Source organism: Colias croceus, chromosome 28 (assembly GCF_905220415.1).
Source record: "Colias croceus chromosome 28, ilColCroc2.1".
NCBI lineage: Eukaryota > Metazoa > Arthropoda > Insecta > Lepidoptera > Pieridae > Colias > Colias croceus.
This window is the reverse complement of record NC_059564.1, coordinates 3,597,505-3,613,567: the sequence shown is the minus strand read 5'-3', so window position 1 is coordinate 3,613,567 and position 16,063 is coordinate 3,597,505. Positions and strand designations below refer to the sequence as shown.

At 34.4% G+C, this 16,063-nt stretch overlaps 4 protein-coding genes across 4 annotated transcripts in view; 2 read left to right on the top strand and 2 right to left on the bottom strand.

Moving 5' to 3' along the window:
• Positions 1-671: 671 nt before the first annotated feature.
• On the bottom strand, positions 672-7,253 carry LOC123703944. Its single transcript, XM_045652156.1, has 3 exons — positions 6,806-7,253; positions 4,646-6,716; positions 672-4,383 (listed from the first exon to the last, which is right to left on the bottom strand). Exons 1-3 carry the CDS (start codon positions 7,191-7,193, stop codon positions 672-674), a joined length of 6,171 nt encoding a protein of 2,056 aa, XP_045508112.1. The 5' UTR covers positions 7,194-7,253.
• Positions 7,254-7,576: 323 nt separating this feature from the next.
• On the top strand, positions 7,577-8,789 carry LOC123703943. Its single transcript, XM_045652154.1, has 2 exons — positions 7,577-7,640; positions 7,768-8,789. Exon 2 carries the CDS (start codon positions 7,776-7,778, stop codon positions 8,787-8,789), a length of 1,014 nt encoding a protein of 337 aa, XP_045508110.1. The 5' UTR covers positions 7,577-7,640; positions 7,768-7,775.
• Positions 8,790-8,829: 40 nt separating this feature from the next.
• The window catches only part of LOC123704148, a 56,094-nt gene continuing 48,860 nt past the window's right edge, over positions 8,830-16,063 (bottom strand). Inside the window, exons 3-9 of the mRNA XM_045652446.1 lie at positions 12,704-12,812; positions 12,150-12,210; positions 11,947-12,065; positions 10,507-10,640; positions 9,521-10,015; positions 9,076-9,153; positions 8,830-8,924 (exon numbers count right to left, since the gene is read on the bottom strand). Of these exons, the coding sequence (XP_045508402.1) occupies positions 8,882-8,924; positions 9,076-9,153; positions 9,521-10,015; positions 10,507-10,640; positions 11,947-12,065; positions 12,150-12,210; positions 12,704-12,812 (1,039 nt within the window). The 3' untranslated portion in view covers positions 8,830-8,881. The remainder of the gene's footprint in view (positions 8,925-9,075; positions 9,154-9,520; positions 10,016-10,506; positions 10,641-11,946; positions 12,066-12,149; positions 12,211-12,703; positions 12,813-16,063) is intronic.
• The window catches only part of LOC123704147 (PTB domain-containing adapter protein ced-6), a 66,388-nt gene continuing 65,879 nt past the window's right edge, over positions 15,555-16,063 (top strand). The window contains exon 1 of the mRNA XM_045652444.1: positions 15,555-15,771. The gene's annotated coding sequence lies outside the window, so the exon portion shown is untranslated. The remainder of the gene's footprint in view (positions 15,772-16,063) is intronic.

Below are 16,063 nucleotides of genomic sequence, written 5' to 3'. Positions count from 1 at the left end.
TATATGTAAACGCGAACAAATACCTACCTACCTACCTCTAAATCTATACCTACTTCTGTACGAGCTGAGTTTGCATAGTTAAAGCTTTATTGAATTCTAGATATAGTTAATTAACTTTAGAGTATCACAAACTGCAAACCATATAAATAATAAACTAATTTCAAAGAAGACTGGGTTCGATTCCCAAGAAAATTATATAGAGAATGTTCATAAAGATATTTTGGCAGTAAAAAATATGGTTGTGTGATTTTCATAGCTTTACTTCGCTTGACACTAGATGGCGTTGTTAAACATCCCTTAATATCTTCATTTCTAATGTGCGTGTGTTTGTCACGAACTCTTACCTAAACGGCTGGACCGATTTCAATGAAATTTTTGGTATCTTCGGGTGAATTCGAGAATGGTTTGGAATTCAGATTAGCATTTTACATTTCAATTTGACTGCTAGCAAAGCCGTGGGCAACAACTAGTAATTAGAAAATATATAGTTCATAAACATACATTTGTTTCATACTAAAAGGATTATACATCCACTAACGTCACTAACAAGGAAATGAAATAATAACTCGAGCATACATAAAATAATTTATTTTAAAAACATAAAAAAGCAAACATAGTAATGTAAACTGTATATTATGTACAACACAATACAAAATAAACGATATGAAAAGCTATGCAATTTTCATAGTTAAAGTGTTTTTCTTACAAACTTTATCCCGACTGACTTCGATAACTTCATAAATTTTACTCTCTCTACTAATAACGTACTTCGGTAGTCTTGCAACAATATGTGTCCCTTCACTAGTCAGTATTTTCTCAGCGTATATCTCCAATACTGCTTTTTTCGTTTCATTCGACTGTAAAACATTTGCTAGTGCATTTGCTTCATATTTCTTGCTATTCTTTACAATTTTATTAGACGTTTTATTTAAAACAACAACTTTGTCATCTTGATCAATATGGACTGAAGTTCGTTTACTTACCTCTTGCATCATGCAAGTTTGAATCGATCTTGGCGCTATTTTTGCTATGGGAGCTTCCCTTTCTTTAGAATTAATTTGTACTATAGTAGAAACGTTCGTAGCTATAACTGTTTGTTTGATGTTTTTTCTACAATCATGAGTTTGCATGCCAACGCAATTCTTTTTAATATTTCCTACGCTGTCTTTTATAAGTTCACAATGTATTTCTTCGTCCTTTTGATCTCGTTTTCGGCAGCAGCATGCGTTTGGTTCTAGTGATTTCAAATTAAGTTTCGCAGCCATAGCGTTACACATACATATACGGGGATTTTCAACTTTTTCATCGACGTCACTACATACATTACTATTTAGCATTGTAGGGTAAATAGGTTCTTCATCATTATCAGTGTGAACTTTCTCTTCTGAAATAACACTGTCCACATTGTAGTAATTATTCATACTGTCTGTATCTCTATAATAGTTTTTATTCAAAGACGCACGTGTAAGTTCTTTTATTAAATCATTGCCCGTATCAGAATGGTCTTCCTGTCCACTACTGTCTGATGTCAGAATAGCATGTAACATTTCGCGTACGGTTTTCACAGCTTCTTTAGTTTTCTCAACCGATGCAGCGTTTTCAAATACCTTTTTTAGCATCTCCTTCTTCTCTTTCCTGCTTCGTAATTTCTTCATGTCTCTAAAAAGTTGTTCTTTATTGGGAATATTTTGTACATATTTGTCATCATCTGTTAACGAGACACCAGTTTCTGATTTATCCGTATTAGATTCCAATACGTTTTTAAAGCTATCGTCTTTGCTGTATTTCTCACTGACATCCGTTTTATTTTCATAGTCTATATCATTCTTTATTGAACTATACGTGTTTTCTGTAAAAGTGTGCTCTGCGCTACTTTGAGAAGCAGTTAAGAGACACTCTTCAGCTTTTAACAAAGGTGTGCTTTCATTATTACTTTTTGTTATTTTTACCGAACTATTTAAATCGGTGTTTATAGTATGGAGGGAGAAAGCTTGATTGTCCAGATTAAATTCACTATAGCCGGTTGCGACTGTATGAAACTTTTGTGATATCTTCTTCGAAAATTCATCTGTTTGTTTTGTTGAACTGGATACGTGAACCTGCTTCTTTGGTTTCTTTGCTTCGTTCTGTTTACAATTCTTTATAAATATTGATATGTTCACATCGTTCTTTTCAGTGTTTGTATTATCAATAGATTTCTTTTGCTTATCATCAACTCGATAAACGTCTGTAAGCGTATCCATTCGAGCATCAGTAGCTTGTTCTTCTTTAGGCGTGTGGCCGGAATTGTTAATATCAATTTCATCTGTTTTGTCGCCATGTTTGAATTTTAACGTAAAGTTTATTTCAATAAGGTTACCCAAACTAGAGCAACTCCGTGTATTTTCTGAATTTTTATTATTAACGGGCTCGTTGACACATGTTGTTGTTGATACTCTGTGAATGTGGGAATCCCTATACAGTTTTTTAATTATTGTGTTATCTGGGCAAGTGCCCGCTTCGTTCTTATTTGGATCCTTGTGATAATCTACCCTTTCGTACAACGTGCGCCCGTCTTCATCTTGCACTTTAATATTTAAGCTCTCTCTTATTTCCTCTGTACTGGGTGTCGGCTTTTTTAAGTTAATTGTGATATTTTCATTTGAACTCAATCTTATTGTGTTAGGAATTAAGTTTGTACTACCAGATGAACATTGGTCAGAACATACTCTTTTCTTGGATGCATAATGCTTTAAAAACTTATCTGCGATAGACTCCGAAGGACTTTGTGGACCTTTTAAAGTTGGTGGTGGTGCACGAGGTGTTTGCATCGTTTTTAGCTTTCGTCTATTTGCACAATTTGGTGAGCATTCCTTTTCTTTTTTCTTTGGTATCGGATTGGATGGACAGTTCTTATTACACTTTGCGGGGGGGTTTGGTAGCGGTGCCATTTGTAATTTTATACCAGATTTTTGAATAGAACTTACACTACAGCACCTACTATTTTGACTGCAACATTTACATGGACTTTGTGCTCTAGATTTCGTACAAGGACTACATGTGCCAGGTAAAAGACGTTGAAGGCTTTCAGCAGAATTTTTAGTGGTACGTTTTGGTGAGGATATAGGACGAGATTTACATGTAGGTGTATTTGACGGCGATGTTGGGTGGGAACAATGACAGCAATGACGCCTACATGGAGGTGCGTTTAATAAAGATTGACAAGAAGGAGATTTGCGAGGTGGTGTTTGGCGTGGGGTAGATCTACGTGTTGGTGATGCACATGGTGATTGACATGTCGATTGTGAACTAGACGGAGTTTTACAGGGTAGCGTATGTGAAGGAGATTTTACTGCTTGTATTGGTGAAACACAATGCGGAGAGCAACATCTATTATTTTTACATGGTGGTTGTGGTGTATTAGTTGACGAAGTTTTTTTGGAAGATGGCACGCATGGCGGTGATGTACAAGGCGTGAGCTTGTGTGGCAAAGGTTTGCATGATTTGGACGAAGTGCGTGCACACCTGTCACATGGAGGAGAATGAACACAGTGCGGTGATTTACATGATGAATGTAAACAAGTTGGTGATGTGCGCGGGGAATCTTTACGTGATTGAATATTATGAGAAGAGGCTTTTGGAGGCTTTTCTGGAGGTATTTCTGGAGGTGTCTGACAAGGAGGGGGAGATAGAACAACCGATAGAGTCCTGCATTGTGGCGGTTGACACACTGACGATTTCTTGCACGTCTCACATCCAGACATGGTCACCTTTACGCAGGACTGCTGCTTACAATCCATTGTTTCGCAGTCGGGAATCGACACATGTTTCTTTGATGACTTTTTAGTTTTTGCCAAATATTTAAAGCTATCGCTCATATAAGGTTGTGCACAACTATCCTCGCAACTTGGTACAGAATAAGGCTGAGTATTCCAGTTAGATCTATTGCCACACGCGTACATCCTTCGTTTCCTAAAAACTTCTAAAGAATCTTTAGGCGATACTCGTATAGCTTCTGTCGTTAAGGACTTATTAAAAAGCTTATCAAGCAAACCGGACTTTTCTTTTTTCGATTTATCATGTTTCTTTCCTTCATCGAAAGGATAACAATGGCTACAAGACGATGTATTGCATGATGATACAATATTTGATGTTTGAAAATCTTCAAAAATATTTGGGCAGGATTTGGATACGTCTCCTTGATTGTTCAAAGTGGTTCGTGAAGCATATTCGGAAGAGCATCTCAAGTTTGTGTCACTTATGCACCACGAAAAAAGATCAATACCTAAAGGAATCCAATGACGATAATAGTCTTGGAGATAACTTTCAGCAAGCTCGCATTTCTTTTGAGGTAAAAGCTTAGGCACTGATTCTGAATCCGTCATATCATCTCGCGTTTTCAATCTGAAAAAGAAATTACATAAGCTATACCTACGTTTTATTGTATATCATGAATAGATAAGGAACAGGTTTATGTAGGCACATCTTTTGTCTTCCTTGCAAATAGAAAACGCTGTTTATGCGACTGTGAGCGTATTGCTACAAATTACATGAGGTTTCGCATCGCAAATATGTTTGAAATGAATGTGAAATTTTGGTTTCTAAAATTAAATAAATAAAAAATTTAGGAGAATTTTTTTTTACATCTCGAACAAGATTTACTTACATTGGTTTCTTAATGTCTCGAATATCTCTTTGCGTTATAATACCAACACCAATAACATCGCAAAGCTTAGGAATGTATACTTGGCTTCCCTGTATAGTAACATCTCTACATAAGGGTGGAGTCTTTTTCAAAGATTCAATTATTGGAGATTTAACATTAATATCTTTGACGCTAAGTTCAACCTGGGCACCGTTATGAACATGGTCACCCATATCAAAATTATCTGTATTTCGCTGACAATAATTCGTGTTCGAATTTGGTGATTCGTAATCTGTGATTTTATAAACTTCCTCGTCGCTTGATCGAACATCGTTCAACGTCAGAGATTCGGTAAAGTAACCTTTTGGTATATCAATTAAAATGTACTCTGAACTTTTGTGTTTTCCTGTTTTTATAAAGTTCTTGGAATGTAGAACTAATTCTAGTTTGTTTCCGCGCTGAGATCTGTCAATGCACCATTTTCTGTCGGAATAAGTTACTTGGATGTTTCGTGTTTTATCCTTCCTTACGCCAGTCTTTATTAGATCTATTGTTTGATATTGAGGATAGATAGTTGTAGGAATCATCCATGCTTCAATGTTTCTTTGCATAAATTTTGGTCCATGTTTATGACGGGAATAATAGTTAGATGATTCTCCTGTTGTTACGTCACTTTTGGATCGAATAACGAGTCCAGTATTTTTATAAACACAGTCCAAAAGTTCGAATATTGTACTACTACTGGTAGCATACATATTGTTGTTCCATCTTATTTGTACGCTTCTCCTTGAATCAACTTTACTTGACAGGAAAGTACGAAGCCACGATTTTTTCAAAATATTATCGTAATCCTCTTCCAAATTGCTATCTATATTGGAATCTTGTATTATTTCTGTTGGATATTCTTTCGCGCCAATTTTAATTGTTAACCCGTCTTCAACCTCACAGCGGCCAGCTGTTACGCCTTTTTTAGTTTTAAAGACTTGTTTCGCTTTATCTTTACTACGTTTTCTAAAGAAGAAAAATTTCTTTGCTCTTTTTTTCTCCTCTCCAACTTTCGTTGGCGATCCTTTTTCAATTTTCTTTTCAGGTTTCCTTGAAGCGTATACTGATGTTTTCGGGCTTGGTTTCTTGTATGTATCATCCTCAAAATTAAACTTCTTTCCCCACAGTTTGAACATACCTTTTACCCCTTGACAATCGCTATCTACTACATCAGTAGACCAGTTTGAGCTTATATCTTGTTTTTTACTTGGAGATCTTTTTTTCTTTACAACAGTACTATTAACATATTTGTAAGGATTCGTAAATGACGTGTATGGACTGTAAATCTTTGTATTAGAATAAGACTTTGGTTCCAAAGACGGTGGATCTGAAGCTATTGAAACGTCTTTGCGACTAAGAACACTCCTTTGACTGGAATTCTTTTCGGTAACGATTTCCTTCTTAGAATCTTCTTTTTTAGCCAATCCTCTTCTTAGTGCTTCAAAACGCCGTCGCAAAACTGAAGCACTTTTCAAATCTGTCACTGGCTTGTCTATACTTTGTTGAGTCGATGAATTTTCTTCTTTGGTCGCAAACATTTTCCTATATTCTCTCTCTAATTTATTTTCCATTGGATCTATTGAAGCCCTAATCTGTTTATCAATACTTGGGTTTTCTAAATTGTGAACATGTTGTACTAGAGAATCCGAGGAAAAGTCCTTTTCTATCTTATCTGTGCAAGTTTCAGCGGTTTTTAATCTTGTTTGTTTTACAGGTTTCGGTTTAACTTCAATTCTATCTTCTAGCATATCTCTTTTAGATTCCTTTTGTGCTTTAACTGTTTGGTTAATTATACTATCTCTTGTTAAGCTATATTCAATTTGTGCTACAATATTTTTATTGACTTTATAAGTATCAGTACTTTTCACTTGTTGCTTTGATGCAATTATTAAATCTATTGGGCTAGTTGCGCAGGATACTGTTTGAACAATCGGTGATAGTTTTTTGCTTATAAGAGATGCTGTTATAGTTTCTATAATACCCCCAACGCATTTAGATGACGTTCTTTTTTGATCATAATAACTTGTTTCGTTTCTTCTTTTCTTTTCTGAAATAACATGAAAATTTACGTCAAGCTAAAAGTAAATTGATTGTTCCTACTTTAAATCAATATAAGTAATAGGAAAATTAACTCACGTTCAAATAAAAGTGAATAATCCGAATTGCCAACACCTCTATCGTCTGTTTCTGGCAAGTAAATTCTTCTTGTTCTACGCTTCGGTAACGTCTTGATACTACCTACACCAATTTCAGTGAAGCTCTTCCAACCAGGGTACCTCTCTTGGGTCCTGTAGATCTGACGAGGGGACGTATAGTATCTGAGGCTTCTGTGATTGGCCTTCTTGCATGTGCAAATGTTATTGTCCCTTTTGCTGTTGTATTGACATGAGAAATCTTTATATACCTCATAGTCTTCACCAAAATCTTCCTCTCCCCTTACAATCCTACTAGAATATAGCTCGTAATCCCGATTATATGCTTTCAAATCCCTCTTTGTAACATAAACACCTTTACTATTTTTCATTTCTTCTTATTTATCATAATTTTTCTATTTGTGCGCATTTTTTTTGTGCTTTCTACGAAACAAGCGACATATTTGTTTAAACTAGAATTTTTCTACGTTTTCTTTGATCGCTTTCAAAATTGACGTGATTTACTTCTTTATTTTCAGCATTTGTTGTTTGCGAATTAGTTCTCCTGTGGATGTTAAATAATTTTCATTAAAATAAATATTTTTAAAAACTAAATTTTGTTAAAATAGGAAAAATGTTGTTTTTACAACTTTCCTTTTAACAAACTTGTTATAAATTAGATTTATCACGATTCATCTATCGTCTTTAATATGACATTGACATACATCTACTTCATTATTATGTACCTTTTTATACTTGTGCATTTTTATATTGTGTTTAAATATTTTCTTAGTACAGTTACAGTTAAATAGTACATTATTTATCGAAATAATCATATGGTATGTAATGTGTTATCTGGGCTTGAAATGGGTGGTGGGGCAATGGACCTTATAATCATACAAATAATAAATGTAGGTAGGATGGAATATTCATCAGTAAAAAGCTAATGAAAATATATTTTTCCAGGCCTCTTTATGAAATCAAATGATCGTTACCGAAGGATCAATATAGATATAACATATTACACACACACAAAGAAAGAGAAGGCAAAGATGAATCAAGAAAACATGAGGACGCACCAAAGATCTGATATTTCTTCTCAAAACAGATTCATATGTTCCATTTGCTTGAACCAAAGACCAGCAAATATATTAAGAAACGACGAAATCAATAAACATGCTGCAAAATCGTGTCCTATTTGTCAATGTGGAGTCCCTATTTATACTGATCATTCCGATACTACAAAAGCAGATACTTGTGATAAATTTAAAACAAAGCACGTACAAACATCACAGACAGATATTCCACATAGCATTACTTTACTGAACGAAGTTTTAAACGCATTTCAGGCTAAAAAGAGTTTTGATGTTACAGCCAAAACAACCAAAGATGCAAGTGTTAATACGAATCCAGTTAAACTTATTAGAAAAACTAATTTATCGATCAGTGAAACATTTCATTATTCAATCGAAGGTACGAATAGAGTAAACGGTGAGAAGTTCACTATCTTAAACTATGAACCGCAAGTTGAAAAGAAGATATCATTATGTAAACATAAATCATCATCAATACCACAAATGAAATTGGAAGAACTGAAACACTCTCTGAAGGAAAAAACTAAATCTAAAGATGCGATAGAAGAAGTGAATCGAATGTTCGCTACAGTACGTAAATTGGACGATCGTAGTGATTCCAATAGACCGTTGATTCGTAGTGGTCCTCGTATCCTACCAGTTGTAAAAACTGAAAACTATGAAGAAGTCGATACAAAAATACACCATGAAGAAAGAAAAATAAACCAAGAATATGAAATGTCGAGTGGAGATTCCGGATTGAAAATGAACACAAAAAGAAACCGAATAGAACGATGTTGCAAATTCGAAAAGTGCGCTGAATGTATGTACATGTGTTACCAGTATCAACATTATAAATCTGGAATTTGTGAACATTGTAGATTACACAAACTTGAGATGCGTGAACGAATTTGATATTTTTAATGTTTCTATTTTACATTAAAACACGTTAATATTCATATGTCTTTATTTAAATATGTTTTATTGCTACAAATATTAAACGTCTATCAAAAGTAAAAACTATCTGAAGATAATTTCAGTCTATCGCTCCTGGAAATAAAAAAGAAAACGTTATTAAAATACAATAAAAAAAAAACTATTGGATGGCAAAATAATGTTACTAGATAATTAAGTTCTTTTTGCCAAGAAAAGTTCTAATATTTGCGATACATTAAAAATAGGGAAGAAAAAAAATCCTCACCTAGTTTCAGGATGCTTGCTTCTATTTCTCTCCAGTTTTTCACTGTGAGCCCTCTCCCAGTCTCTAGGTGACTCTCGACTGAAATTAAAATTTCAATTTGTAATTATAATATTATTACTGCATTTAAATACTCAGATTCAATAATTTGTCGAAAAAATAAGATTTGTAAACACGATCAATTATAACTTGAAGTGTTGCAAGTACTAAAAAGAGAGAAACAAATACGAAACATAACGTAAAAGGTAAGGGTATAAAACGGTGTTTAACAGTTTGAGCTAAAACTCTACTTAGCAAGAAAAATATTGATAAAACTTTTTCCCAACGTTGTCTATTATAAAATATAGTACATCCCGATCCTTTCTAGTTTTACCCCCCTTAACTAACGAACGTCATTACCCTAAACTAAACTATTTTAGATTAATTAGTTAAGTTTAACATAACTCACTCCCCCAAACCCAATTCAAAGAACGGTTCATTGTTCGTGCGATCCAAATTCTTCTTTTGCACGAATTCCTTCGTCAACACCCGCTTGAGCGTGTTCGACGAATCCACGAATTTGCACATACACTCATTTAAATTCTGCATTTTACTAAAAAACGCATCTTTATCACATTTCTCTATTGGCACTTCAAACAGCTTTTCTATTTCTCGAGAAATAACTTTACAATTGTCTGTCAAATCTGGTATGTCTGTGTATTTTAGATCTGTGTTAGTTGCCGCGTGTTTAAGTATTTTAATCTTTGGTGTTACAGTTTCTATAATAAATTCTCCATTTTCTATAATATCGTCGGGCGGTCTGTAATACGGTTGTCGAATGCCGTACATTTGCGCCGGTTTCTCATCGGCGAGACCGTCTTTTGTTTTCGCCATTACCAATTTTAGTAGGTTTTCGAGGCCGATCTTGTGATCATTGAGGAGGTGGCGGTCGAGAACTGTTATTCTGAAAGGACATTTGAAAATAAATAAACATTAAATGCTTATACAAAATGATGTATTTTACAACTCGATACAACAAGAAGAAACCCGTTTTTCTAATAATTAGATAGCGTTCACAATATCTAAAGAAAGTAGTCAATTAACGTTACGTTACATAGCCTGTAGAAGGTATACATTTTACACATTTAAGCTATCTTGCTTTTTTAAAATATCTTTAGAGCTAGCGCGCAAGAGCAACTTTTGTCTCCGCAACTATTTTGTCTCTCCCATCAACTCTATAGGAAATTGCGTCGCTACGTGCGCGCACTTTCTTACTAGCCCATAGAGTTGATGGGAGAGACAAAATAGTTGCGGAGACAAAAGTTGCTCTTGCGCGCTAGCTCTAGTTAGAGTAACTATAGATGCCCATCAACTTTACTTGCAAGACTAGGTTATCGACATGTCTACATTTGAAAATCAATTGTTTTTTTTTATAATAAAGATAAAAAAACAAACCGGTCCGCATCAAAGGAACACAAGTGGCACGAGAACGTCTCCTTGCGTGACTCCTGTACATCGGATAGAGCGCTACAACAAGATGGCAGATCTTGCATCGCTTTTGATGTGCATTCGCTTTGGGCTGATAGATCCTTTAGCAAGAAGTATAATATTAATAGTAGTAGCATTTAGAAATAATAGCTATTTATGGATATATGAAAATGGATAAATAACAAGTGATAACTGCGTTAAAAACAACCGACTTCAAACTTGCACTTGCAAAATTTACAAATACCTACAGACAAAAATGCTCATAAAATAAAAACTACTGGGCCTATCCGAATAAAATTTTTATGGGACCAATTCGACACCATCCCGCATCGAACAAAAAAAGAATCACGTAAATCGGTTCAGAAACCTCGGAGTAATCGGTGTACATACATAAAAAAAAAAATATATATACCGGCCGAATTGATAACCTCCTCCTTTTTTTGAAGTCGGTTAAAAATAGATATATATGCTACTGTAAAATTGCAAACACAGTTAGATTTCAATTGAGCGGGGAAGAATGTGTTAAATTGCAAGCATAAGTCACGGATCACAATAGTAAAACTTTATTTCATAGAGAACAGTAATATTGTAGGTATTGAAAATATTAAATTACATATCTTAATATAATATATAAATCTCGTGTCACAATGTTTGTCCTCAATGGACTCCTAAACCACGTAAACCATTATAATAAAATTCGCACACCATGTACAGTTCGATCCAACTTGAGAGATAGGATAGTTTAAATCTCAAATCGTTTTAGGGAAAGCGGGCGAAGCCGCGGGCGATAAGCTAGTTATTATATATAATGGTCTGTGATTGGTAATTAAATGAATATATAGATTATAAGATATCACCGCGATGTGTGGAGAAGAAATCAAAAAAAGTCAACCCAGTACATTTTCTATAGTATGAGATTTTAAGAGCATTTTCTACGACCAAAATATATTCATACTAGATTTCCGCCCGCGGCTTCGCCCGCGTTTGCAAAGGAAAACCCGCATAGTTCCCGTTCCCGTGGGATTTCCGGGATAAAAACTATCCTATGTATTAATCCAAGTTACCCTCTATATGTGTGCTAAATTTCATTGTCATCGGTGTGCCTAGTGCGAGTTTTCATCGAGTACGAAACGTTACTATCGCGTTTGCGTCACAGCCGAATTAGTATGGGAAATCGAACAGCGCCCCTAGCGGACGTATGGGGAAGCTTTGATTCCCCATACAAATTTCGCTGTGACGCAGACGCGATAGTAACGTTTCGTACTCGATGAAAACTCGCACTAGGCACACTGTTCAGTAGTTTTTACGTGAAAGAGTAACAAACATCCACACATCCATACATCCATACTTACAAACTTTCGCCTTTATAATATATATTAGATATAGATAATAAAGCATTTTACTAACAAAATTGACAATATTAAGGTTATTTCCTTCCTCAGGGTGCGGAAACAGCGTCTTGCTTCGACAGATGCGCGCGCGCAGCTTCTCGAACAATTTAGTTGCTGATGATGTCCTTCCTAGATCTAAATATAGATGGCGTTGTAAACAATATTATATTACTATTTGAAAATATCAAAGAGAAATATAAAGATTATTTTGAGTCTTACTTTTGTTGCCTCTGTCCTTACTATTATAGATTTTCTCCATTGGAATTGTATTCGATTTAACCTGAAAATTAAAAAAAGGTTTACTATAATATAATGCGGTAATTTCAGAGTGAATACATAGATTTTAAGAATTACAATCTCCATAATAACTCAAGAAAAAAATTTAGCTAAACAGTAAAGAGATAACTAAATTATTGCTTAGTAAGTTTTATGGAGTAGGAATAAGAAAAATATTACAAAAACGTTAATGTATTGAACGGAAAAACATACGAATTAAGATGACTACCGAAGTACCGAACCAGAAAAGTTGTTACGCTATTGCATAGCTTCTATCGCGGGCCTTGAGCGCGGCGACCGAATCGAGAAATTCCGTAACGAAAAAACCTCACGCTCCCCACTCCGACGGGCGGAGGTGTGGCTTGAAGGCATAGCATATATGCAATACCGTGGCAGTCCCCGAGTGCCACACGTCGTTTTTTAAAGGAATAATTCAACTCCCAACATATCAGCTATAGAAATGTGTTTTCTAAAGATTGCCAAAGCAGAATTCTTACTTCAGTCCCTTTTACGGGCTTGTAATCCCAATCATGCGCTTCGTGGTGCAACTGGTGATGCATCGATAGTGCACTTTCAAATTGCGCCTTGAAACTGCATTGTGAACAACTGAAATATAATTTTGTAACTTTAATACTCCTATTTCAAAGCTAAAATTTGTTTTGCGCATGACTTATGTGCATCCTAAGAACATTTTCGTAACGAACGATGTGCTTGCTCCCCGAACTTCATTGTCTTGAGATGTCTAATCGATAGCGGATAGTAGGAGGGTACTTTTCATAGCAAACTGCTTTTCTTTTTCCGGGAAAATATAGACTTTGTAGCAATATTCGCAATAAAATCCTGGGTAAGGGCTGTCCAAAATTAAAAACTAAAATTATTCGAGCTTCGGAAATATTTTGCATTTTGATAATATTAAAAACGTATGTTAAGTATTATCTGTAATATTCTTTATAGCTTTTTTAAATAGCGTGGAGTTTTATTTTGAATAATTACCAATAAGCCATTATAAATCGCCTATAAAATAAATAAATTATCCAAAACTCTTGCCAAAACTGTATACTAAACTGTAGAAGGAACGTTTTGACATTCAGTTGACACTATATTAGCATAGATATTAGAATCTGATAATGCAGATTTCAAAAAAGGTTTACTTAAAAAGAGGTTCTCTATCACGATAATAACCTAGCTTCCTAACCGTGGATTCACAAGCGTATAGTTAAAGGAAAGCGCGCATAATTCTCGATCCTGGGAGATTACCGGTATAATGTATATATCTGAGAAATAGGACATGAGATAACCTATCTTGAGCAAACTATCATGATACCAAATTTCATTCAAATCGGTTCAATGGTTTAGGTGTGAAGAAGAGACAGACGGACAGAGTTTATATATTAAATAGAAGAAATTCTATTTCGCATATATAAAATTGAATAGTAGGGAAATGCTAATTTCAATGATCAAGCTTTAAACATCATATGAAAAACATGGAATCTTGTTGATAAAGTTGACTCAGCACTCACTTTACCGGTTAGATAAACCAATATTTGAGCTTGATAGCAAAACAAATGTTTTGCATAGCGTGTTTATTTTATTATCACGTTTTTGCTTTATATTTTTGTTTTTTAATCTGTTTGAATTATTTAAATAATTTCGACGACCTTCAAGACATCTTATTTATACATGTAATTATTATAAAAAGGCGTAGAATTGCATCATTCTACAAAACAAAACACTTCATTAAAAACTCCGTGTTTGCGGGGCACTCGTGTCAGAAATGAAACTTCTTTGGCATGATTCAAAGATTCGTCGCCTTACTCCATGGCGAGACGGTATTGCCATGACGCGACCTTGAAATTTATCTCATGCATTACTAAAATTATATATAAAAATTGCGATAAAAACCGATACGTCAATTCCATACATTATATATAAACACAGACCTAAAACAGCACCTTGGAGCACACCAATCGTTTATTTACATTGTAAATACGGAACTCAATCACTCGTAGCATTCGTGTATAGTATCGTAGTCTATTTTAGATTCAATTACGAGATATGCATTTTGATCATATTGATGGATCGTGTTTAACTGGATGGTGCAAATGAGTGATTAAGAAGCATGTAAGTGTGAGTTTTAACTTGTGAAAATCGTTGGTTTAAACTGGATAGTGCAAATGAGGCATATCTGAGTTATAATTAGTGAAAATACAGTCGAGTTAAAACTATGTTAATATTATTTTGATATGAGTTTCAATAGTAGAAACTAGAAAAAGATGAATTTATTTTCATAGAATTTCATTACTCACTTTTGAGCTTAAATTTAACTCGGATACTTACACAGTACTAAATATCGATTTTATATCTAGTTCAATACGAATCTACAAACATACAAACAAACAAAATAGCCAATTAGCCTAAACCTATTCTAGTTTTATGAGTCTACCAAGTACACAGACCAAGTATCAAACCCAGGATCATATATAGGACCATATATATATATCATATATATATAGGACCCTACATATATTAACCACCAAAGAGGTCACCTATGTTTGTTTCGGTGAAATTTACTTTTTTTCTAGTTCAAATTGTAGATAGATTTATAGTCATAGGGGTTAACGGTTAACACCCGTATGTTTGGGATAATTACCTAAAACCGTTCCCATATAATGATTCTATCGTTTAGTGTGCATGTCGCCGTCAAATGGTTGAATCTGCTATTTGATTGACTGACTAGCTAGACTAGTACCTATTAGTTGCGTTCCATGATATTTGACAAAATGAAAAAGTAGAACATTATATTTTTTTACACGTTGTTTTTTTTTTTAAACAAAAATTGCAAACCGAAAACATTGTTGAATCATTAACATCTTCTAGTTCTAGTCTAAAGTCATCAGTTTTTTCGGGCTTATCCCAAAAACTGACGAACCGTATCCTTAATATTAAAATGTAGAGTTTAATGTCTTTGACCTTTCAGTTACACTACTACATTAATATAAAATCGTCATATTTTAATGACCATAATAATTATTCGCAAGAGCAAATTACGATCAAAACACATGTCATTAACGTTATCAGCAACATAATGAACATGGCAAAACAATTGCTTTTTTACCATCATACAATCATGCCTTTTATTTTATACTGTACTAAGCCGATAAACTAAGGTTTATCATGATCAGGCATAATTATAATACCATGACATGTTTCGATACAGGATTGTGTACTCTATATTCTTTGACATTAAGTTTACTATAGGGTGGTCATGGGAAAAGGTTGTCCTAACCGCTTGAACCACCACATTCTCGTCTGCCAGAATAGGTATAAAGTACCTACTAACCAGTCGAACGCGGGGGCCCGTCGTGAACGCACGTGTCGAACGTTCCATTTCAAATTTGAATAAAAAAATAACAAAAACGAATCAATTCCACAAACTTTTGTTTTATGAATGAAGTGTTTTTCTATAACGGTTATGTAAAGCATTGTTCCGTTCGCAGGTGCACCATTGTTCAGTGTAAGAGGTATTAAGTTAAGTGTTTTCGTTGAGTGAAATCTAGTAAAGCAGGTGAGTTTTTTGTTGTTGCAATATCCGCTTTCTCTAAGGGTTTATTGGTTTGTTTTATAAACTATCTTGATTTATAACAAACAACTTTGCAACTTTCGTAATAGATTAATTGGAGCCGTGTTATGTTACCGTTAGAGTGTGTAAACTGTCCATCTAGCGATTAACCGGTTGTGTGAAGTTCCGGTGAACTTTCAATTGATTTTGGATCTTGCATTTATATTGATTCAAATGTTATGTGCTATGTCAATAGTGTCTAAAAGAGCCTGTATCATAATAGTTGACTCTATGTTCA